This window comes from Microplitis mediator, chromosome 6 (genome assembly GCF_029852145.1).
Source record: "Microplitis mediator isolate UGA2020A chromosome 6, iyMicMedi2.1, whole genome shotgun sequence".
In the NCBI taxonomy this organism is placed as follows: Eukaryota; Metazoa; Arthropoda; class Insecta; order Hymenoptera; family Braconidae; genus Microplitis; species Microplitis mediator.
In genome coordinates, this window is record NC_079974.1 from 15,420,842 (window position 1) to 15,446,683 (window position 25,842).

The 25,842-nt window shown below is 30.8% G+C and overlaps 2 protein-coding genes across 2 annotated transcripts; both read right to left on the reverse strand.

Annotated features, from left to right (window-relative positions):
- Nucleotides 1–1,258: 1,258 nt before the first annotated feature.
- LOC130669956 (cationic amino acid transporter 2-like) lies at nt 1,259–5,085 on the reverse strand. Its single transcript, XM_057473127.1, has 11 exons — nt 4,941–5,085; nt 4,323–4,575; nt 3,962–4,246; nt 3,319–3,423; nt 2,660–3,044; nt 2,387–2,526; nt 2,223–2,325; nt 2,009–2,160; nt 1,771–1,937; nt 1,581–1,689; nt 1,259–1,507 (listed from the first exon to the last, which is right to left on the reverse strand). The coding sequence occupies exons 2-11, from the start codon at nt 4,573–4,575 to the stop codon at nt 1,428–1,430; spliced, it is 1,779 nt and encodes a 592-aa protein (XP_057329110.1). The 5' UTR covers nt 4,941–5,085; the 3' UTR covers nt 1,259–1,427.
- Nucleotides 5,086–8,149: 3,064 nt separating this feature from the next.
- On the reverse strand, nt 8,150–21,965 carry LOC130670280 (extracellular sulfatase SULF-1 homolog). Its single transcript, XM_057473604.1, has 11 exons — nt 21,560–21,965; nt 18,504–18,812; nt 17,745–17,984; nt 16,687–17,008; nt 16,121–16,271; nt 15,835–16,010; nt 14,209–14,319; nt 13,836–14,119; nt 10,840–13,368; nt 10,007–10,088; nt 8,150–9,912 (listed from the first exon to the last, which is right to left on the reverse strand). Exons 2-11 carry the CDS (start codon nt 18,757–18,759, stop codon nt 9,825–9,827), a joined length of 4,239 nt encoding a protein of 1,412 aa, XP_057329587.1. The 5' UTR covers nt 18,760–18,812; nt 21,560–21,965; the 3' UTR covers nt 8,150–9,824.
- Nucleotides 21,966–25,842: the final 3,877 nt, after the last annotated feature.

The following is a 25,842-nucleotide window of genomic DNA, read 5'->3' on the forward strand; positions in this document are numbered from 1 at the left end:
ACTTTATAAGCCGCGTCGAATGCTACCTCAACCATCAAAATCAACCAATAAAAAAATAGTGAAAAACGTTTTTTTCGGATATCTACAAATATATTAAATCATTCGATTTCAAAATCTAATCAGCTCTAGGACTTGATAAAACGCGTCGATTGCCGCCTCAACCATCAAAATCGGTTAATTCGTTCGCGAGATATCGTGGGAGAAAGAAATGCTAAAAAATGTTTTTTTAGAAAACAATGGCATACAAAAGTATTTTCGAGCTCGAAGAGCTAAAAAATGTATTCACAATAATGTTTTCGAGCTCAACGAGCTCGATAACAGCGGGAAGTTTTGGGGCTGGCCCCCAGGGTTTACCAATAAACCGATTTTTTTAAATATTTTAAATATTTCTATCATATTCTGCCATCATTTTATTTTGACGTACGATTTTTAGTTTTTCTCTAATTTCTAATCATTTATTTTTCAAATATCTAAATTTACCGCGCAAGTAATGAGAATAATTAATAAATTATTGATGAAAATAAGAAATTTCGAGTATACTTTTTAGTCTAATTAATATAATTATTGACACAAATAAATTTTAATAAATTTATTAAATTTCAATTTTGAAGTTTCGCGCAAAATTGGCGCTACTGCGCGTCGCTGTATTCAACATTCAAATTTTTGCTAAAGTGGGGGTGGTCGATGAATCTAAAATTCGATTGCTTTGTATCAACTGACGGTTCGATAGCGTCAGTCAGTATCATCGACAACGGCAGTACTAGTCCAGATCTTCCTTTACATTTGAATTGAGACACAGTATCGCAGAATTATCCTTAAAATTTATTGCTCGTAGTCATTGTTTAATTAAATCATACGGGGCTTGTAAATTAAAATTGTGCAAAGTGTCTGTAGTGCAGTTAAGTGTTAAGTGTTCAGTGCTAGTGTAAAGTTTTGCGAATTGCTGATGCTGATATCTTTCAAGGTCCTGAGCAAAATCATCTGGCATCGTCTGGTGGGAAATAGCAGTTAAGTGACGTTTTTTTTTACCTGCAATGCACTTGGAGCAATTTAAATTAAATCTTCAAGTGTATTGGGACACCCTTCATATTATTCCTCATCAAGGTTTGTTTAAACACTTGCGTTTTTTTTTTTTAATTTTGTGAAAATTATTATTTGTAGTGTACAAAATATTTAGCGCTGTACAAATCATTGCCGTCATGACGTAAGTATGAAAATTATATTTATATTAATATATAAATAACATATATGATGTTAATTATTTATTTCGACATTTAAAAATAATACAGATAGCGATAAATTTAATATAATAATTTCATCAATGAAAATTTGATATTTAAAAAAAAAAATGTTGCAAAAGAATCTTATTAATGTACATACAAAAAAAGTCAGTAATTTTGATTTAAATACTTCAATTTTTTGAATTTTTAATTGCAAAGTTCATTCGGCACTGGCTTAGCCCGATTTACGCTGTTCTTAATTCCATATGTAAAATAAATAATGAGACCTGAAGCAAAAAAATTTTAATGAAATATTTATTAATTAATGCAATAAAGAAAAAATATTAATATTTTACTGACCAATTACCATCCATCCGGCAAATTGTACCCAAGTTATGGGACTCAAACCCCACATTAGAAGAAAGTTGACAAGAATACTTGTTGCGGGTAAAAATGGAACAAGTGGTACCTACAATAATAAACAAAAAATCGTTTAATTTTATTATTTATGAATTAATAGCAGCGTAATAATTTTTTAGTAACCACTTACTGAAAAGGGAATTTTTTTATCAGATGTTGGCTGACAAAAAATAAATATAAGTACAGTAATCATTGTGATAATTAGTATACTAAGTAGTAAAACTGCCCATGTCTCCATATCGATAACGTGGTTTGAAAATTTGATAATAAATCCCGCACACAAAAAACTAACGACAACTATAAATAAAAAAAAAAAATTAAATATGTGTCAGTATATTGAAACTACAGTAAATAGTAATTATAAATACCGTAAATTGTAACAAGACAAGATACTATTTGAGATGTGAGTTTTGTTGAAAATACTAAATTATTAGCATTTATTAATTGCTTTGCAATACATTTTATCGTCCTGGGTTCTTTAGTTTGTTGTTTTTTGTCAAATACTTCATTTTCTTTGTACCTGTAATTAGAAATTATTGAATTAAAAAAATACAATCAATAATACATACGATTAATAATTACCGTAAAATGAGAACACATGCAGCAACAATTGAATATGAAAATAAAGTTCCGAGACTCATCATCTGAGATAAATGTTCCAAGTCAAATATTGCTGAGATAGCTCCTGAATAATTGTTTATGAATATTAAATTTGGAACTCATAGTAATTAAAATTATGTTATTACCAGTAAAAAGTCCTGCTAATAAAGTTCCTGTCATTGGAGTATGAAACCGCGAATTTATTTGTCCCAACCATTTGTACAATAATCCATCTTGTGCCATCGCATAGATAATTCTTGGCAAAGGAAACAATGCACCAACTAAACTAAATAATTATAATAATAATATTAATTACTAAGAGTTTAAATTTAAATAGTATATTGTGTGACAAGGGATGAAACAAAATCGTTCCGATGCTGGTATCATGAAAATAAATTAACGTGTGTGATTCAATTTACCTCGTAGTCAGTCCGCAAAATGCGCCGACACCAACAATGTACGTGGCCCAGTTCCAGCCGACAGAATCGAACATATAAATAAAAGGAGCTTTATCATTTTGGTCATAATAAGGCAAAACTGTTGTTAGCACCATCGAAATTCCAAAATACGCCAAAAAAACAATAGTCAATGAAGCAACAATAGCTATTGGCAAAGATTTCTTAGGATTTTTTGCTTCTTCACCAGCAGTTGCTATACAATCAAATCCAATGAATCCATAAAAACATCTCCCAGCCCCAGATATTATTCCCAACAAACCAAATGGTGCAAATCCACCATTACCATAATTAACACCATTTTTTTTTGGCAAATTTTCGACGTTTAGTTTCCAATTCGTTATATCAGCTATTTTTAATTAAAAAAACAAAATATTAATTTGTAAATTCGTAGATAAAATTAGCCAGGAAAAAAAGTTTAGATCTGCCTAGATCAAATTTAATTAAATTTGTTATGTATGACTAAGTATGAACAGATCTGATTTTATCTGTTCAGATCAAAGTAGATCTAGACTGACATAACTTTCTGCTTAAAAATTAGCCTGTCTAGATCTGAGCAGATATAAATAAAATTCAGATCTAAACTTTTTGTCCGGGGTAGTCAAAATTAGTATCTAAAATACCTTTGAATGATCCAGCAATAATAACAAATAATACAATTGCTAAATTAATTAGAGTACAAATATTATTCGTAAGTGAAGATTCTTTCGCGCCAAATGCCAGAGCCACTGGAATAAAAATTTATGTTTAAATAATTAGACGTAATTAAATTTTTCTTAAAAACTCTAATTAACTCTGAAAAAGTTATAAAATAGCGGCTAAATTTCAATTAAAAATAAAAGAGTTTTTATGACTAATGAGAAATTTTTCAAAATTATTTATACTATTTCAGAATTTTTCAGAAAAAAAACAAGTTTCATAACTTTTTTTTTTTAATACCATCAGAGTAGAAATTGGGAGTGAATTCGGAGTGATTACGGATTTTATTTAAATACAAATTCACTCCAACACTCGGACTTCCGGAATTTAAAAAAAATTTACTCCGCATATGGAGTGAATAGGGAGTTTTTTTTCAGCTAAGTGATTTCAAAGTGATCTAAATTTTATTCCAGTCTGCATTCACTTTGATTCAGAGTTTTAATATTAAAATAAACTCCCCTTCGGAGTGAATTTAACTCCGAGATTTACTCCGCGTTCACTCCGCTAATTTTTTACAGTGTATTCATAATTTTTTCAGAGAAATATTTCCAAGGGAAAATAAATTACCTGAAAATGTAACTGTTATTCCAAAAGCAAGAAAATCCATGTAAGGTGACAAATAATTAATATCAATTTTAGCAAACGATCTGAATGCATTGCTGATAGTCTGCTGAGTAAATTCATCAATATGCCCACTGAGTGCTTTTACAACACTCGCAGCACCAATAACGTATTCAAGAATTAATGCCCAGCCGATGATGAAAGCCAGGAATTCCCCAATCGTCACATATGTGTAGACATAAGAAGATCCTGCCTTAGGAACTCTGGTACCAAACTCCGCAAAACAAAGTCCTAATTAATAATAATCCATTACCACCATCAGCATTTGTAAATTTATATATTTATAATAAAATTTAAAAAATATTACCAGCAAATATTGATGCTATCGCTGCAACAATAAAAGATATTATTCCAGCAGGACCAGCGTAATCTTTAGCAACTTCTCCTGCAAGAACATAAACACCAACACCAAGAGTTGATCCGATACTCAAAGCTGTTAAGTCTAAAGTCGATAAACACTTGAGTAATTTTGATTCAGGAGCAGAAGCATCTATTGTTTTCTTTCTTGTTAACGCGTTTCTTAATCCCCGCCATCTCAAAGTATTTGTTGACTCCGACATCTGAATAATTATATTTTTAATCTAATAATTATGTGGTTAAATTTATTTAAATAGACTAGTAATTTCAAGTTTTTTTTAAAATAATCCGTTAAAATTTTTTTAAACAGATAACAGCAGCACGAATCACTTTAAACTTAATACTCTACGACACTTTTCAATCATCTGATGAATTAAGTGTGTGCTAACCGGCGCATTATATTTAATAAATCCAATCTAATTGATCAAATAATTCTTCTCATCGCAAGTTCAACCACTCAGACACTTTCTATTAATATCTTCAATATACATACATTTTTTTTAAACCACTTATTACTATTACTATTATTATTTAAAAAATATAATAGTTATGTTATAACAAAACATACCTTTGGATAATTATGATAAATATTTGATTTTTGAAATTTTAATTAAAATTGTTTTACTTGTTGACAATCACAGTCTGTACACACTCTGAGGATATTTTAAACTGAACATACTTCGTTGACTTTAAATTAATAGCATGTAGATAAAGAATTAAGAATACTTAAAGTATTACATCAGACTTTTTGGTATTTATTTGGGCGGCAGGAGTAAATCGTAACTTCAAAGAATACACTTTCAAAAATGATAAAGTACTTTTCATACCACAAAGATAATGTATTAATTACCTGATATCTTTATTTTTAAAAATTATACACTGTAAAAAGAGCGTTGTTAAAATAAAGTAACACCCATGTAAGCGGTGTTAAAGTATCGGCGTTAAATCGGTGTAAAAAAAAATCCACGTATAGAAATTAGAAAAAAAAAATATAAAAATTTAATGAATATTGTCCAGAGGAAATTTCAATTTTGCTATGTACTTATTTAAATAATTATTTATGTTATATGTAATTTATTTAAAACTTACACAATTTTCTGCCCATCATTTCAGTCACCAATAATTTAATTAATTAATAAAAACGCTGTTTAATTGAAGTAATCGAGTAAGTAAAAATATTCACAAAGTTAAATATTTTCTACACCGAAAAATATTTTAAAACCCAAAATTTTATGACCTGAAGAGCCTGGACTTTTTTTTACAGTGTATATTTTAATTCAAAATTTTATTTTTATAGTAAATATCATGTTATTATTAATATTATTATTAAATATTTTTTTTTTATAAATATAAACTTTATATTTTTTTCAGTAGTTACAGGTAATTAAAAAAAAATTTCATTATTTTTTTTTATCAATTCAATACTTTGTGAAACTATAATTAGTAATATAACAGTAATCTAGTTGATAAGAAAAAATGATATTTATGTGACGTAACAAATTTTGGAATTTGGTATAATAGAAACCTAAAAAAAAATTTAATTAATTATTTTAATTTTATACAAATATTTATTAATATAATTTTTTTATTTTTTTTTTTCTAAATAAAATTTTGATACTTATCAATTTTATTTGGTAATTCTTAATAAATGAAAAAAAAAATTATATCAAATGTATCTATAAATATAACAGAATGTAACATTAGCTATAGATTGGCTAAAAAGTAATTAAATTTTATCACAAGTTAATTAAAAAATATATAAAAAAACAATTTATAAGAATAAACTTTAGTTAGTTTCATCTAAAACTATTCGGCATTAATTTTTTAAACTGAAACTTTAGTAAACGTAAGCAGTATTACGCTATTTATTCGTAATAAAAGAAAAAAAGTTTGAAATAAAAATATTTGATAACTTGCATTAAAAAAACATTAAATTTTAATTTTTAAATAACGAATACAATTTTTTTTTTAAGGATAATATTCTATTACTTTGATATAAAATGATTTCGAAGACTTTATTGACTTTTTTCCTTGGATTATTTGTTATAACAGCATCTGTGGGTAATATCACTCAAAATCATTGCAAGTCCACTGGTGATATTGTACGTACATTCATTAATAACTAATTATTTTTTTAAATTATAAATTAAATTGTGTGCCCTTTTGGCTTTCAAAAATTTTTTTTCAATTTCAAGTATCAAAATAAGTCACCAAAACGATTTGTAAAAAAAATTTGATTGAAGACTAGCTTTAAATTAACTCGAGGACACCTAGAAATTCCATAGTTTATAATAACTTTATAAAATTAAAAAAATTTAATAAATTTTGTTGTATATATTTATAAATTAAAAATATTATGTTATTTTTTAGTGTGAAATTGATCATGAATGCTGTTTGCCAAATAAGTGTATATCGTACTCAATATGGAAATTTTGCTACGATCAAGTGCTTGTTATTGATAAACATCATTAACATGTAGAGAATAAATGAATAATAAACCAAAGACTTTCATAAATTGTAAATCTTTGATATTAATAAAAGTTTTATTCCCAAAAAAATACCAAAATTTTTAATTATTGTTAAAAAAAGTAATTCAAAAATTGCACATATAGATTTTTCAGTTTTCTACCTGTGCACATTTTTAGTTCACTCCATTATTGGAGTTTTCGAGTTTTAAAAAAATCACTCTGCATACGGAGTAAAAGATAGTTTGTCTTTTTATCAAAGTGATCTGGATTTTATTTCAATTCACACTCACTCCGATTCGGAGTTTTAATATTAAAATAAACTCCCCTTCGTAGTAAATTTCACTCCGAGGGGATTAAATAAATAAACAGTCATTCACTCCGGATTTAATCCGGGTCCACTTCCCAAATTTTTTTCAGTGTGTATTTAGTTTCTCCTAAATAAAAAGGAACTTGGCAATCAGTGTCCTGGCCAAAGACTTACGATAGACATTTTTACTTCGGAATTTACTGATTTATAGAAGAGTTCAAAAGCGGTAATACGTTTCGATATATAGGAGAATTTTATTAAAACCTTTTTTGGAAATTCCAATAATTCTATAGAAACATTTTACTACAAGTAACTTTAATTAAATTGATTTTGGCTTCCGTGATCATAAATAATTTTAACTAGGACAACCCGCTGTTCGGATACGACCCCATTCTTTCAAAAATAATATTTATTACAAGTAATTGATTAAATGAAAACCATTCGAATAGAGATAAAAATGTCTTTATTAATTTTTTTGTTTGTCATCGAAGTATATAAATATAAGCGAATAAAAATAACCACAATATAATATTATTTTACACGAAATATTTTTTAATTATATAAAAAATTTATATATAAAAAAAAAAATATAAGACACATAAATGTCATAATTAAATAAATTAAAATACATATCACTTTATTAATAATGAATTCTTTTTTTTTCTTTCATTAATTGATAAAAAAAAAAGAATTATTTTCCACAGTAAAGAGTTTTCCAGAATAAAAAAATCAATTAATTATACACAATTATTTACAATTTATTATGATTTCCGGTGGGACGACGTTTGAGTTAACCAGAATTTATTTTTCATGTGATGATTAATGATTTAATTTTAAATATAAATCAATAAAATTAAAAAAAAAAACAATAATTATTAAATTATTTTATACAGTCTTTGAATTTTTAAACTTATTAAAATTTTAATTATCCTGATTACATTATTTTATATCGATGAATAATATCGATGACCATAAAAAATAACTTCAAAAATTTTATGGCAGTTATACATTATTATTTTTTTTTATCTGTCAACTACGATTGTTCTGTTTTCGTTTTGCATCTAAATAATATTATTTTTATGATACCAGCATCGAAACTTGAAGTTTCAGTGTCTGTACAACCAGTCGAAAGAAGTTAATTTCAGTCCAATGCCGCGAATGAATATTAGCAAACGTGTAAATTGTGAATACCTTCAGTCTGCGGACAGAAACAAACTTGTTTCGTCTCTTAGGAACAAACACAGAATATTACACACGTAAGGAGGAAAGTGGGACATTCCTCCTACCCATGTGTACGATTTCCTACCAGTGCCGAAGGCTAGTGTGGAAAACACGCGGATTGGGACGTCCTGCCTTCCTCCGAGGCGTGTATACAATTTTTCACCAGATCTGCACCTGAAAGTTTGAAATGTTGCCTCTGCTTGTGGCAAGAATGACGCATGCGCTAATTTTTATCATTTGTTTCCTCATGAAAGAAAAGAACGACTTTCTTATCTCTAAACAGGGCAGGAATTAAAACTTTCGGCACAGGTGTGGTGAAAAATAAAGTTTCTGCCCACTGACTGAAGGCTTTCGCAATTTAAACTCTGATACTTGTAATTTGTTTACTAGCAATTCCAGAGCATTAATTTTATATACGTAAATAACAGTTTTGACTGTGATTAAATTTTATAAAAATTAGTGTGAATAATAAATAGAATTTATAGTTTCTGCCTAATTATAAATTGCAATTGACAATTTACGCTTACGCTAATAGTTGATCACACCATTGGTCTCAAATTAACTTGTTTATGACTGGCTACTGACACTGAAACTTCAAGTTCCAATGCAGGTAATCATGAAAAATCTAGTGTGTAACTCAGGATGAAAGACGATTTCAGACTGCGGGTGATGTCAGCCAACCAGCCTGGTCTGAAATCGTTTTGTTTCATCCCTTGTCACACAATATACTATTTAAATGGCAGCCAATATTAGCATAAAATATAACGATTATAATTATTATTATTATTTAATAATAATATATCTATGCAAAAAAAAATTTAAATAAATTACATTCCATTAATTCGTTGTGCATTCAGGCCCCTAATTATAATAATATATTAATTTTAATTTTATCGTAGTGGTTTAATCTCAAAAAATTAAAAATTACTAAATAAATAAAATTTAAAAAAACAATAAATTTTTATATAAAATAAAAGCGCTAAATAAAATATTAATTACATACATATATATATAAAAAAAAGTTTATTATTTCTAATAAATATTTTTCCGGTACTGATATCATTTTTTTTTTAATATTCAGTACATTAATTTTATAATTTAAAAAAAATGGATAAAATCTATAAAAAAAATGACTTTAAAATATATATAGTATTTCTACGTGACTCTATATATAATCAGCTCGTAATACAGAAAATACTTGCAGCAAAACTCGTTGCATAGGAGTCATTTTACTCGACGTATGGAAAAACTACCTGGGAATTTCTATGATATATATCACTGGTATATTATTCACATTAAATACCAACACATTAATTGTCTACTTTATAATAATAAAGATCCATCAAAATTACCTCACTGATGTAAAGATACTTACATATATTTCTATATGCATGACTAAAAAAAAATTAGTAAAAAATATAATAATAGAATAAAATAAATAAATAAAATAAACATCTTAAGACGGATGTCGATGTCGTCGGGATACTTTGTCGGCCGAATGTTTCCAATTGGTCTGCCAACTTCTACTCCGCCGGTTCCACGAACTAATTTGAATAAACAAACAATTAGCTGTCAAAATAATTATCTAAAGACGTTATTACAAAACAGTTAATTGCTTTAAATATTATGTAAGCTTACTTTGAAACTTTTTTACGTCTCTTATTACTTCCCAGTTCGCTCTCGCGAATTATTTGCAATGCCGATGGTATAAACATATCTTCTGTTAAAACAAAAAAAAAAACAATTTCTTGTAATCATCATTTTTAATATTTTAAAAAATTTTAATAAGCAGTAAAATGTCCAGTTCTCAGTTCCGTTTAAAAAACAGTAAAAAAAGAATAGGGGCAACATGGACATGTAATTTTTTTTTAAAATAATTAATTAACAATTGAAAAATTTTTTTTCTCAGGGGGCCCATTTTGTCCCCACTCTTTTGTTCAAATTATTCATCTCGAAGTAATTTTAATATTTTGATGTTGCCAAGTATCATAACTATGATTTTTAAAAATTAAAACCACACAAGCTTATACGACTAAATAATAGTAATTTTTTTACAAAAATAAAAATTTTGTATTGAATAAAAATATTAAAGAAAGAGATGAATTAAATGAACTTGCAATGAGTTGCTGGTGGTAACTATCAACATTGCTCAGAAAATCCGAACAAGTTCAACGCCCGAGTTTGCTTGCGTCAGCGGCAAATTGTCACGTTTCTCACTCAGGTTTTTTAACAAATAAAATTATTTTATTAATATTTAAAATATCGGAAAAATAATTATCATTCATTTAATCGACACTCAAAAGTATAGTAGAAGAACTCATAAAATTTCAAAAGATTAGGAAATTTATTTTCTTTTCAACTAATTTTTTAATATAAATTGCGGCGCTGCGCTCATAGCGCGATGGACGAAGGGTTTAATGAACTGGATACTGTACTCTTTTTTAATAATATTTGAAAATAAAATAAGTTACCAAAAGAATTGCTGTACTTTCGTTTAGTTAAAAATCGTTGCTGCTGAATAGTATTAGTAGCAATGGCTTCCTTCGCACTGCCAACAGTACAATCCCTTGTTCCTTTGCAACCTTTCAAATGTTCCAATTGATCATGTAAATACGATCGTTCGGCAGGCGTCAAAGAGCCCAATCTATTCCATTGCTCAAACGGGTCAATTCTCAAATTATAAAATGTCGCAAAACCCGTTGTAAATTCACAGTAAAGAAAATTATGCGTTACATTAATAGTACGGACACATGAGTATGTATTATTATTGGCATTCATACAAAAACAGAACGGTCCAGCGTCCCACAGAGGTGCTGTACGCCAATGATCATTATCATGCTCAAAACAATTCATTTTTTCCGTAAGACATTCCTTCTCAAGCTTTGCTTTCTTCTTTAATTTACGTTCTTTTTTACGTAACCGCTCCTCCTTCAGTCTTCTTCTCTCCTCTTTGGCAATCTCCTTCTCGTCTTTCTTTGGCTGGTTGTCCGGCTCGCAGTAGCACTTATGACGTGACTCTAGCGGGTTATTTAGTAGCGGTGGAAGACGTCCGTTATTGCTCGTTGACGTAATGCCGCCTAGTTTGTGTTTACGATCAGGTGGTTCTAAAATAGTCACATCGATTCTCGCTGGACCTAGACCAGTGCGATTTCTAATAATCTTCAATGGTTTCTTAGTTGTCGTTGTCGTGGTTGTAGTCGTCGTAGCAGCTGTTGTTGTTGTCGTTGTTGTTATTGTTGTCGGAGTAGCAGTAGTAGAAGCTCTCGTAGGTGTCGGAGTAGTGGAAACCGATTGTCTGGTAGTTGTTGTAAAATCTTTGACCTGATTCTTCAAGACATCCATCGTTGATTCCTTGTCCTCGGTGATTGGCCAATTTTCTTGCGAGACATTTAAATTAATATTCAAAGTATTGTCATTAATACTATTAGTCAAAAGAGTATTATTGCTAATATTTATTTTATTTATTTTGTGATGATGAATTTTTCTTCGTCGCGGTTTCTCTTCTTCATCTACATGTACATCAACATTATCTTTATTTATCTTTTGCCTTCGTGAACTTTTTTTAGTTTTAATGGTCGTCGGGATCGTAGTCGTTCTTGGTAACTCGGTCGTTGTAATTTTCCCCAGAGTCGATGATTCATACGATCGATCTCGTCCCTCAGGTACTGGAGTCTCAGTGCTCTCGTCACTTGTAGAGCTAGATGTTGAAGTAAAACTAGTTGTACTAGAATAATAAACTTGTGTTGATGAGCCAGTAGTTGACACGGGTAGTTTGTCGTGTTTTTTATGATGCCGTGTATGGTTCTTATTATGGTGATGATGATGCCCATTATGATGATGATTATTGTTATTATGTGAATGGTGTTCGTGTGGATGTAAATCATCAACTTCAGCATAATCATCATCTTCTGGTATAAAATGCGGACGTTTATTCATTAAATGCCGTCGTATCTCTTTTAAACTTTCCAACTGCATTCTCATTTCCTTTATCTGTTTTTCAATGGCACGTCGCGACAGCTTCCATTCATTTGGATCTTGATAAACAGACGTCGTACAATTAACACCACCCTTTGGTAACACCAAGCACTTTGGTGAGCTTACTTCTGACCCATTTGACTGGCGTACTTGACTCTCTTTCAAATCATCCAGCTCCTCTTCAATGCTCTCCATAATCTTTGTCACATGCTCGATAGTGTCTTTCTTCATAACACTTCTCCTGACTCGCCGGTGTCTTTTAAGAAGATCATCAACATTTACAAATCCTCTAACTACTTTATTTAAACTCGTAAAGTCAAAATCGCTGACACTGTAGTCAGTTTTTACATCATCGTCATCATCATCATCATCATCATCATAATTATTATTATCATCATCAGCTGTTGTCTCTCCATTGTTTTCATTAATGCTATTATTAAAATTGTACTTCGCATACCCAACAAACTTGTCACCCATTAAATTTACCTCACGTTTACTTCGTTCGAGCAACCACTCCCGGTTAAGAAGTCTCAGCTCTTCAATAAAGTTTTCATCATCCTCTTCATCAATAGCTCGCCGGTCTCGTAAGTCTAGATCCCCATCCTCGTCACAACCATCTGATTTATATTCATACTCTACATCATGTTTTATTTTTTCTTCCTCGACAATACTTCTCTTGCCACGTCTACCGTTGAAAAATCCCTCAGCATCGTCATAAAGTCCGGCACGATTTTCACGAGGAAAGTCATTAGACTCGAGTCTCGTGTACACAACGCCGTTTGGTGTAAAGCAAGCACACTTTTTAGAAGATTTATGTACCGTAGTAGTGGTAATTGATGATGCTGTTGTCGTATACTTGCATTTGTGACGTCGCCAACGATGCCCTTCTTTCTCACATCGCCACTTTTGACCAGGAAGACAATTAGTTTGTGCCTCAGGTCTTGAACATTCGTATGCAAGACGCTCGTGCTTTGAATTTAAATTCAATGAAGGATTTACTCCATTATCTAGATGAACATCACCATCTGTAACAAAATTGTTAGCGTTATTTTTATCGGCAATGTAAGACATTCGTGCGAATGCATTCGCACATTTATATAAATACGGTCTATGAATAAATATATAATGTATGGATGATATGTATATAAAGTCAGACAGTTGATGTAGATGTGATATATGCATTTATAATGTATTCCCTCGCGTCTAGATATGCGTAACATCTGGCGTGACAGCTCGAGTCAACGCTAGAATGTATACCATCTACATGAGAGTTCGTCGAACGGCATCTGTTACACTCAATCAATCGAACTCTCAACTCTCAGCCTAACTCATACCACCCGTTCGCTGACTATATACTCTCTATCATCGCTCTATTCCATTACACATCCAACTGTTTGAATGTGTTGAACCAATAAAGATTTAATCAACTGAAACAACAGTAGCAACAATACCACCATCGCATACTACAGCAACAACAGTAACTACTACGTACTAGATTCGTCGGTAATTGAATCCTCTAAATCCTCATCATCGGAAATATCTTGATCACTTCCTGTATCATTCTCCAATATACGATCAGCCTCAAATTCAGTATCAGCATCAAGAGCCAGGTCATCTGTGGTTGATTCCAACATTTGTTTCGCCAACGTCGCGTTCTGTCTTCTTGCTTCACGTGCTTTTGCTTCGGCTATCGACTCTGGAGTTTCCCGGCGGCCAGATGATTCAATCAAAAATGTATCTGGCCATTTGAATTTAGTCCTCCTGCCGTGTTTATTTCTAAAATAAAATAAATTTTTTTAGAGTAATTCCCTCGTTTTTACTACTATTTACAGTTCAAATTTGTAAATAAAAAATAGTGTAGTTACGTGAGGAAAAGTTTTTTGAAAGATCTCCCGTCCATTTGAGGCGGCGTATCCACTCCGGCGATATCCAAAAAAGTTGGCGCCATATCGATATTCAAAACAATTTCGTCGACTCTGAAAGGTCATTAAATTTTATCTCTATTCATTAAATACTTATAACTTTTATTTTTATTTAACTTTTCGGCACACGAGCTGCTTTTTCTTAAAAGGTGAGCGCCCATTTTTTTTTTCTTATAAAAAGTTAATGCGCGGATAATTTCGCTTGAGGAAATCTTATATAGTAAGATAGATATATATATTTATATCCTGTATAAATATATATTATTTTTTTATAATCGTCTTTACTCTTTCTAGATAACGTTGAAGGCTTCGCGACGGCACTCTGCCAGAGGAAAGATAAATGGAGAGAGTGCTAGTAGAGAAGCAAGCGGTAGTATTAAAAGTAGACATAGAAGAAGGATATTCTGAAAGCCGGTTTAAAGCGAAGTATAAAATTCGTCTGCCAAAATTCATTTACTTTTTATATTTATTTTATTTGAGCTTTTTTTTTTTTAATCTTCTTTGCGTTCAATTCACGAAACGTTGCCGTAGATTAAATTTTGTGTACGGATTCTTTATATAAAAAGAACCGTAAGATGAACTTTGAATCATATGAAAAGGGTTTCTTCATTGGTTAAGTATTTTTTTTTATATATTTTTATAACCACCTAAATAAATGTTTATCTTCATCGTTGAACTATTTCAGCAAATCTTTACAAATTGTTGCGAGTTTTTACAAGAGATAGCTCTATATAGCTAATTAAAAAATAACAAATGAGTTTAACAGAGGAAGTAACAAAAAATTTTTTTTAAAAATAAAATAATACCATAAAACTAGATAGTTAGGAGTTTTGGATTGTTCCAATTAGTACGGCTAGAGTGAAGTACAAGTAAAACTTTTATTTCTGAAACAGTGAAATGGGAGTTTTGAGGGTAAAGAGCGAGAAGGAGAGAAAGCAACTGAGTAGAGAGTCATATATATGTATGGATGTATGGGTGAAAATTAAATAGAATAGAGATATATATGAAATGGATGAAGAAAGAAAGAGCGAGAATGAATAATCTGGCTGGTTGATTTTCGACGAGTAGCACGAGCGCGTACATTTCTCTTCCTCTATCTACAAGCTACAAACGAGAGAGCAGCTGGTAAATTAATTTGGCTAAATTTAGCTGCCAAACTCGGTGCGGAAACTACGTTATATTAAAGTTGATGTATCTCTCTTATAAAACAGGAAATAATATTTTGTTTCATGAACTGACGTTCCTAAAATCTTCTGTGCGTAATAAATGATACATCTTAAGAAATTATGTAATAGATATGTAGGAGGGGGGGGGGGGGGGTACTTAAGGAAACACTAAGATTTCGAGGACTTACGCTAAATCATTTTTTTTTTTTAATGATTTCAAAGTAAATAGAAAAAATTTTCAGTTGCCGTTGAAAAAAATTTCATTTTTGCGGGGAAATGATATTAAATGAATTTGATTAATTAAAATTTTTTTGTAAGTAATTTACATAAAGAAAATTTTTTATAAAATTTTAGAGTACCCCGTTTTACCCCCCTATATATGTGTAATGTTTTTAATACTTACACAGATCCAGGTGCAATTCCAGGCCCGCGAATAAGACACGGAACACGTACATCAAATTCAAATGGAAAACTTTTCCCTTTAATAAGCCCGAATTGACCCAAATGATAACCGTGATCGGATGTATAAATAATATAGGTGTTGTCGAGTTCTCCGAGATCTTTGAGCTCTTGGTAAATCTATAAAGTCAAGAGGTCATTGAATATCTTCTAATCATGCCGATGATTTATAATACAATGATGTATAACAAAAAAGAAAAAAAAAAGGTAGATATAAAAAATAAACAAACCCTCTCAACTGCCGCGTCAACACTCTGAAGTGTTTGCAGTCTCTTTGTCATCAGTAAATCAGTGAATTGTTTATGAATCGGCTGCATCTTCTGGGTCACCTGCAAAATCCACTGCTTGTCCAAATTTGGAGCATAATCATAAGCTGGAGTGCTAAAAAAATAATGAAATAATAATATTAATATGAAAACTGAAACAATGAAAAGTTTGTTTGTACAGAAAATTCAACAGTGGAATTAAATAAGCTCTACATTTTCCCAGAGTTTCATAATTTTTTTTTTAAGCGACTTTTTTACGAGGGCACTTTATCTAGACACTGGACAGGCTGTCTAGCTTCGCCACAAAGCTCTTTGTCTACTTCGTCGTATCGTGGCTTATATTCTCACTTGCTCTTGACGCACATCACACCCCAGAAACAAAGCCAGATATACAATACGTACAATAAAAGCAATGATTGTTATGTGAGTATTGGTAGTATAGTCGAAGGGAGAACTAGGAGGAGTAGCGTGGGAGTAAGACTGAGACCGACAGAGATGAAGCGAGAAATGAAATGTAATTCAACACTCACTGATGGGTTGTGACATTGAAGAAGAGTTGGGAAAATTGAGGTGCCGAGTCTTCAGGTCCATGGGGTGCTGGAAAGCTCGCCACAAGCATAACGGGTTTTCGTGCAAAATTGTGCTTGCTCTGACGTAAAAATGCCACGCTGTCATTTGCTATCAAATCCGGATAATAGTCCTTGCTGTACTCAAACCCGTGCTTTATCTTCTTTCCGTTCATATTGACGCTGTAGTTGTAGTACCGTGAGTTCATTATGAGGCCACCCCATTCACGCCAACCCGGAGGGATATACGAGCCATTATACTTGTTCAGATATTTACCAAAGTATCCTGGAACATATAATGCGAACAAAAAAATTTATATAAAGGAGAATCGTTGTTACTAAATTTTTTCATTTTTTTTTTTTTTATATCCCAAAATATATTCAATTCTTGAGGTGATACTTCGTCAGACACATCTCAAGACTTTTAAATTTCAATGGACCGTGGCGATGAAGGCCAACAAAGGCCACACACATAAATTTATCCACACATACATTACATGTATACATAAATATATATAATATATATCTATATAGGGAGACTTTGGCTCTCTGTTACTGTAATATAACGAGAGCTACAAACTCGGGTCATATATATTTTCTCTCCTTCTCACAAAACTTTTATTCTTCCTTTAGCTTACAGTATGCAGTAGATTTTTATCACGCCTCCTTTTTTCCTCATGTTGTTGCTTACCCTACGGCCAATTTCACCCAACACACTCTCCTCGTTGTCGTCATCATTCTCTTCGTCGTCGTAGTTCTTTGTTAATTTGTCTCACTTTAACCACTCGAGACGAGACTTTTGACACTTTTACTTTGGCGCCAGTACAAAACGTCACGCGATATTAATTAAACTATTTAATTAACTTTTAACTAATTAATTTACTTTTCGGGGTAGAAATAAACAAGAAAAAATTTATTTAACATAAAACCCAAAGTAAGTCCATTTAATTATCATAACCCTTTAATTAAATACCTTAAATTAATTAATTAGAGTAATTAATTACTTGAAATAAAAGACAAACCTGTGCGATATCCAGCGTTGCTTAAGTAAGTAGCAAATGAATGGGGCTCGTGATCTCGTTGCCACTGTGGACTGCTACAATTGTCATTATTAGTAAAGACTTGATGATTATGAACATAACGACCAGTTAAAAGAGAACTTCTACTTGGACAACACATGGGTGTTGTAACATAAGCATGCCGTAACTCAGCTCCTTCATCTCTAATACGTCTTAAGGTATTCGGCATAAAATTAAGTGACCCTATTTAAATAAAACCATAAATAATAATACACTTTAAAAAATTTGCGAAGTGGACCCGGATTAAATCCGGAGTGAATGTGAAGCGGATGACTATTTTTTTTATCCCCTTCGGAGTGAAGTTCACTCCGAAGGAAAGTTTATTTTAATATTAAAAGTCCGGATCGGAGTGAATGTGGATTTGAATAAAATCTAGATCACTCCGAAATCACTTTGCTGAAAAACCAAACTTCTTATTTACTCCGTTTGCGAAGTGATTTTTTTAACTCCGGAACTTCGAGTGACGGAGTTAATTCGGATTTATATAAAATCCGTAATTACTCCGAATTCACTCCAGATTTTATTTAAATTCGAATTCACTCCGATTCGGAGTTTTAGTATTCAAATAAACTGCGGAATAAATTTTATTCCAAGAGGATTAAATAAAAAAAACAGTCACCCGCTCCGTCACTCTGGATTTAATCCGCTTTCATTCCGTAAATTTTTTACAATGTGATAATAAATTATAATTAAAATACATACCGAGTTCAACATCTTGATCATCGGTGAGTATTAATACGATATTAGGTTTTCTTTCACGTTGATAATTTGGTAAAAATGCTGAATTGTGTTGCTGTTGAGTATTGTAATTAATATTTGAATTTGAATTAATATTTAAATTACCGCGGCTTCGTTGACCGCCGAAAACATCTTCGTTTAATAATTCATCGCGCCTGGCGTTTGATCCAACCACTACCGCGAGCAGCAGCAGCTCAATTGCCTGAAGCAAAACCACCATCCTGCTAATACCAATGATGATTGATTTTTACCTCATATTATTGTTTTTAAATTCTGCAATCAAATTATAAATACCGAGTTATTTACGCTGATAAAAAATTCAGATTTTTTCTTTTTACTCAGGCTAAATTATTTTTTACTTTCGTGGACTTTGATAAAAACAATTACGATAACGTTTATTGAATAACGCATCAGTTGAATATTGCATTCAATTACCGCAGTCGAAAAAATAAAAAAAGTTTTGAGTACTAAAATTATGACGGTATTAAAATAAATGGGTATTTTTTCGAGTTAAATAAAATAAATAAAATTTAAAAGTTATTTAACTTTAAAATTATTATAAGCACGTTTTATCTTAACATTAATATACATATTTTAAAAATAATTTAACGCTTTAATGAGAAAATTACACCAAGAAAATGTCTCTCTTATTTATCATAAAACTTTTAAAACTCCTATTCAAATAATTTTTAAAATCCTTTACGTAATTTTTTTTTTAAATAAAAAAAAATTATCTAAACAATAATTTGCATAAACAAAAAATATCACAAAAGGATCGAAGATCGTTTTGACAGAGAAAATGACGAAGCGTAAGAAAATAAAATATTCACACCAACAATGAAATTTAAAGGAACCTGACGACTCTATATACCAAAGTCCACTTTTCAAAAACTAATACAAAAGGATTCATTCAACAACAAGTGGCAAGGTACTAAATCCACTATATAGTAGAATGAGTCGGCAAAAAAAAATATTGGAAATCGGATTGCTGAAAATGGCATTGAAGGGACGGGACGTACGTCCGTGGCGGTCTGACGGTGTATCCAAGCTCTTCCTCTCGACGATTCAGCGATGTCAGGTAAGGTACTTACGGGGAACAAGAGGTATACGAACCGGTCGTCGGTTGGCCAAGACAGACAAGAGAAAAAAAATTAGAGTGAAAGACCAAAGTGGGTATATAAGAAAAAGCTTAAGAGCGAGAGAGATAAATAGACAGATATAGACAGAGATAGCTGCCATATCCTATATATATATATATATATATATATACATTTTACAAAAGCATCGGTATAGTGATACTGATGCCGCAGCATAGCATTCCACGTGCCTTGTTCTCTGTACTTGTTTTTACCAAATTGCAATTTGATCATGTTCCAAAGTACCAAGTGGACTTGTATTAATCAACGTGATGATACACGCGATGAAATTTTTATCTACTCCAATAGACTATCAGTAAAAAATATTAAACACCGATAGTCCATAGTGGACAGTAACCGGGTGCAAAGGTTTACCATAAATAAAAAAAAGTTTCCTGCTCCGGTATATAATGTCAAGATCTATAAATAACAATTGTTATAGACCAATGAGCATAACGACAAATGGTTTAATATTATGTAGCAGCAGTTACGAGTTAACGATACACGTAAACGCGGCAAACATTAATATAAGTGCAATAGTAACTAAACAACAGAGCTATTGTTTCGATCATTCAGGTCATGCTTAAACGTTTATACTCTATGTACTAACATTCCAGTACACAAGAGATAACACGTCATATCATGGTTTAAATAACGGTTTTACATGACACTGTGATATATATAATACATAGTCTGGTGGTTATTGACTTGACTTAACTTAACTTAAAGTTTATGCGCTTTAGTTTTATTTTTGTTGCAGGCCGCTTTTGCCGCATGAATAATCAAACCCATAATGATTAATTATACATAAAAATTTTTTTTATTATGGTAAATAAAAAAATGGGCATTAATGTATTGTATTGCACATAACACATTATGTTTACATACTATTGCGCAGAGTTTATTACAAAGATGTATAGATAATAATGTAATGGAAAATTGAATACAAAAGATGAATGGCCTTTTAGATGTCAATTGTTGAGAAAGTCGTTGGCCCAATGTCGCATTGCAGCCATCATATAAACGTTCGTTCAAATACTTCTGCTATGTTACTTATGTTAAAGGAAAATAAAAAAAAATGTTTTATTTATATGCCTATATCTATATATATGTGAATCGTTTTGGATGAGTGAGCGTAAAAATCAATGCGACATATCCTGCTAAATTATTATTATATATATTTATATTCTATATATAAATTTTCAAGAGATAAAATAAACCGGACTCGGTTATTCAACTGATACTTTATTTTAATTCCGAAATATTATTAAATGCAAATCTGTGTTTATTTTTTATCTCTAGATCTATATATATACTAGGATTATAATTATATATTTTATGTGGTAAAAAAAATATGACACTCGGCGGGATTTAATGGAGAATTAATAAAGTGTTACGGTAAGACTACCGTGTAAAGATTAATTTGAATGTACCCGATATATGTAAACAATGTGGAGTACATATATATGAATGTATGCATATATGTACATGTATATTTAAATATATACATATATAGGTATGCTGGATTTCCATTTCATGGCCAATTGACTTTGCATGCGAGCGGTTTGAATGACCCAATTCTACTTATCGTAAAATCTACTATTACCAAAATAATATATAAGTATTTTTAGAGATAATAAATTAACTTTAAATTTATAGCACATGTTTTATGTTTTATGAATATTGTATTTCTTAAAACATATATTATTTTTTATTTTGTTTTGTTTAGACTTTTCGCGGCAACTTTTTTTAAAAGACCAACACCTCGTGCGTCAAATATAATCTTGATGCTGACATTTTAATATTGTAAAAACATGGTTACAAATAGAAAAAAATATATATATATGTATAATATATATAAAAAACATACGGGTAGACACTCACCCACAAATGTTCGCTCAGGGACAAGTTTTTTTTCGTTAGTTGCTTTTATCTCGATAAATTGATGTGGGAGCGCGAGAATTGACACTTTACACTTAACTAATTTACAAAAAAAAAACTTAATTTATTTTTTAAATATTGCGTCTCTTATTTTTATTTATGTATTTCTTTTTAAATTTATCAATATCACGATAATGGAGCAAAAAAATTTAAATTAGTAAATTGGAGCAGCTAAAAAAAGTTAAATTTTTTGAATTCTAAAGTTCGGAGTTTAAAAATTTGAATTGGAGTAAATGTTAAATTGTTGTTGTTTATTATTTTATTTAAAAACACGTGGATAATTTAAAAATAGACCTAGCAACGCTAGGCTACGATGTGGCCTCGTCGATGGTCGCGACGAAACTAAAGCGTGAAGCCAAAGCCAAAGTTCCAGAGTTGACTCCGAGTCGAGAGTCGTGAGTATCTGATCTCTGAGAATGGAGTAAAGAAGAGAGAAAAGCATATAGTGGAAGAGGATGATGTTTAACGCAAGTATATACTCTCCTGCAAGTACATATTCAAAATATTTACGGGTATATATGTATGTTTGCATGTGTGACGATGGTAAAAAGAGAACTGGTATAGAAGGTATGAAATGGAAACAGCTGCTCAATCGTCTCGCAAACTATAAACTTCACATATATATATATTATTATATTTAACTATATACATAATATAATAGTGTGTATAAGTAATTGTATAAGTACAAGTATTTAATATTACATGTTAAGCTTATAAATACCGTGTACATATATATTATACTGGCGGGAAATAAATTTTTACTTAATAAAAAATCTAGCGTTTATATATGTGTACATATATTTTATATAAGCATGGATGGATCTTGGATATATAAAAGACTTTTTGCACTTCATCACCTGCAAAGGTTCTTGTATTATATAGCGGAAGAACAACTATTTGAGAGAGGAGAATAATCAGACGTTGAAGCATTTTATAAAAGTTAACACCTGGAAAAAAAAAGTATACCATTTTTTTTTTTAATTCTTTTTTTTTTATTTACTTAATGTATAGTGTAAAAAATCGAGAGTAAATTTGGAGTAATTACGGATTTTATTTGAATCCGAATTTACTCCGTCACATGATACTGAAATCAACTGACGTCTAATAATTTTTTGACTTTATTCAAAATGATAAATTGCAAAAAAAAAAAATGTATTTTAAAAAATTGCATCTGTGGTTTTTTTAATTTTCTAAGGGTGCATATTTTTAGTTTCTTATAAAAATTAACAATTATAAAAAAAAAAAAATAACCAAAAATATGCACATGTAGAAGAGCTAAAAACTATAAGTGCAATTTTTCAAAATGTTTTTTTTTTAATTTATCGTTTTTAAAAAATTTCAAAAATTAGTAGACGTCGGTAAACTTTAGGATCACTCCGTCACTTGGAGTTCCGGAGTTTTTTAAAAAATCACTCCGTTTACGGAGTAAATATGGAGTTTATTTTTCCAGCGGAGTGATTTGGATTTTATTTAAATCCGCATTCACTCCGATTCAGAGTTTTAATATTAAAATAACTTCCCTTTAGGAGTTAATTTCACTCCGAACCGGAGTTTCAGGAGTAAAATTCACTCCAAGGGAATTAAATAAATAAACAGTCACCCGCTTCGCGTTCACTCCGCAAATTTTTTACTGCGTATGTTTATGTGATATAAGTATTTATTTAAAAATTATTGCCTTTGTTTTTTTTACAGGATGAGATTATCTATAGAGATTCCGAAAATAAAGTTTTGGCTTCCGGGTAACGTGATTCAGGAGTTGAGGGAACTCGAACGGAAAGCTTATAATATCGTCAGGATGATAAGGATTTTAAAAGTTGATGCTTCAACATGGGGTAAAATTACCCGGGGGATATATTACTAGAAAAAATGAGGGGATGTTTTATCACAATGAGAATCGAGTAGATTCGTTAAATTTATTGGTTTACTTGATATATGTCTAGATAAAAGATTGTTTTTTTTTTTTTTATTTATTTACTTTTATTTTCAGAAGCGGGAGTAGTGGGAGCGGGATGCAATAAAGTGTTGGACGTTGATAAAATTGACGATAATTGAGTGATAAAAAAAAACGACATGTAGTAGAAAACATCAAACTATAATTAAAACAAAACTTTAGTAACTCGTAAAAATATAACATATATTTTTTTGAGCCATTTAACGGAGCCTGAAAAATAATTTGAAAAAAAAAAAAAAATGTTATTGCAACTAATTTAACGGTTAATTGGTTTTGTTCTATCGATTTTGTCGTATGATTTTATTTTCATGTCAATAATAACGGGGGAGATATCAATTAAGCGACGTAAAAAGAGTTTATTACATTTGATCGATATAAAAATACAGTTGACCACCCGTCATAAGCCTGCCCGTTATAAGCCTCTTCCCCTCAATCGGCAGGTACTGAGTCCAAACAGCCCCCACTTAACCACTTTTTTGAGTTTCGTAACAGACATCCCGTTATAAGCCGCCGTTAAAATTTTCTAAATTCTAAACTAACAATAGGAACAAAATATCAAAATTAATTATGAAAATTTACTATCGAAATTTCGCGCATAACAATTTAATCAATTTTAAGAAAAATATAATTTATTGTTGATAATTGTAATCATTAATTTACAATGAAAACTTCTGTTACAATTTAAAAGTTTTATTGAGCATTATGTTGATCAACAACAATTATTCTTATTATTACTGTAATTAATACCGTTGTCATTATAATTTTTTCCATTAAAATTATTATTCGTGTAAAAAGATAAGTATTTATTTTAGCACTGTAAGCACTAGAAAAATCGGGATACTGACGTATGTAACAAACCGTAAATATAACGTTTGAAATCATATAAAATAAAACAGGCTTATAACGAGTAGTCGAGAATAAAACTAAACGCACGGTAGTGGGAGATTGAAATTCCAATCAAAATTTCCCCTACGTCTCCTAGACCAGGCTTATGACGGGTAGTCGACTGTATGAATTTTCCGATGTCAAAGTTAATAAAAGTATAATAATAAGGTAAAGGATCGAGGAGCGTGTTCCCGCATCCGTGTACGAGCAACTATGTCAAGCTGTTTGGCCTTCCTCCTTGCGTCTTTTTTTATGTTTAAAATATCTCTTTCTTTATTATCTCAATCTTTCTCGGTATTTTAGGTCTCTCTCTAAACCGCGACGGACCCCGTACCGTTTGACGCGACCACCAAGAGACGATCAAGAGGCTCCTGAACTCTGTTTCGCGTCATGCATAATGCAGACATACGCGTTAGGGTACTTCTCTTGTGAAAGTCACCAGCATCCCATCATCAACATATATATATGTGTATACATATATATAAATCTGCTCTCTCGCTTTCCGTGGGAACTTAACATCTCAAGTAAATTGCGATTGATGCAACTTTTTATCTATTATTTTTTTATTTCCACTCGACCAATAGTCTCTTCCATCATCATCAAGAGTCAACAGTCGAGATTCACGACTCCCGTCTTATTTAAACAGAATCCATGAGTCATAGTCATTCGTGTATTTTCTTAAGCCCGCAGATACACACAAGAGCCTCAAGACTTGAGATAATGTAAGAGATTGGAGTGAATGAGCAGAGTGGATCTTTTGCAGCACGACCCGCTAAGTTGAGACGCGATAATTGTTTGTATCATTTAATTGGCTTCAAAGAACCATAAATTAATCAGTCAAGTCAACACTCTTTTAATTTGTACCGTTGCTATTGTCATTATTATATTTACAAGAACAATAGTTCCAAATTATCCTTTATTTGTCTTAGTTTAAATTTCCAGTACTTCATAATAAACTCCGGTGCATTGCACTGTCAATGAAAGAGTAAAGACTTATATATTCTTGAGTGTATTGTGACTCGAGAAAGCTGATTCAATTTTAAAATATATATTCCAGGACTTACAGTTGAATAGACATGAACAAGCTAACATGTATAAAAGCATAAAATACACACGACTCTTCTTGTATTACAAAGATCATGTTACTGTGATGCTTTATATACTCTTATAATATCTTGTTCGTATTAACACAATACAGGTGTAAGTGAATGACCAAGTAAAGGTGAAGATAAAGACCAAGACTAAGACTACGAAGGAGTAACGAACAAATAAAATACACAATTTGAGTTCGTGGTGTCAAAAAGTTAATCCGATAATAAATTATTTGGCAGTCAGTATATCGTATTTCCTCATAAAATTATCACCATACAAAACACATTATTCTTGTTCT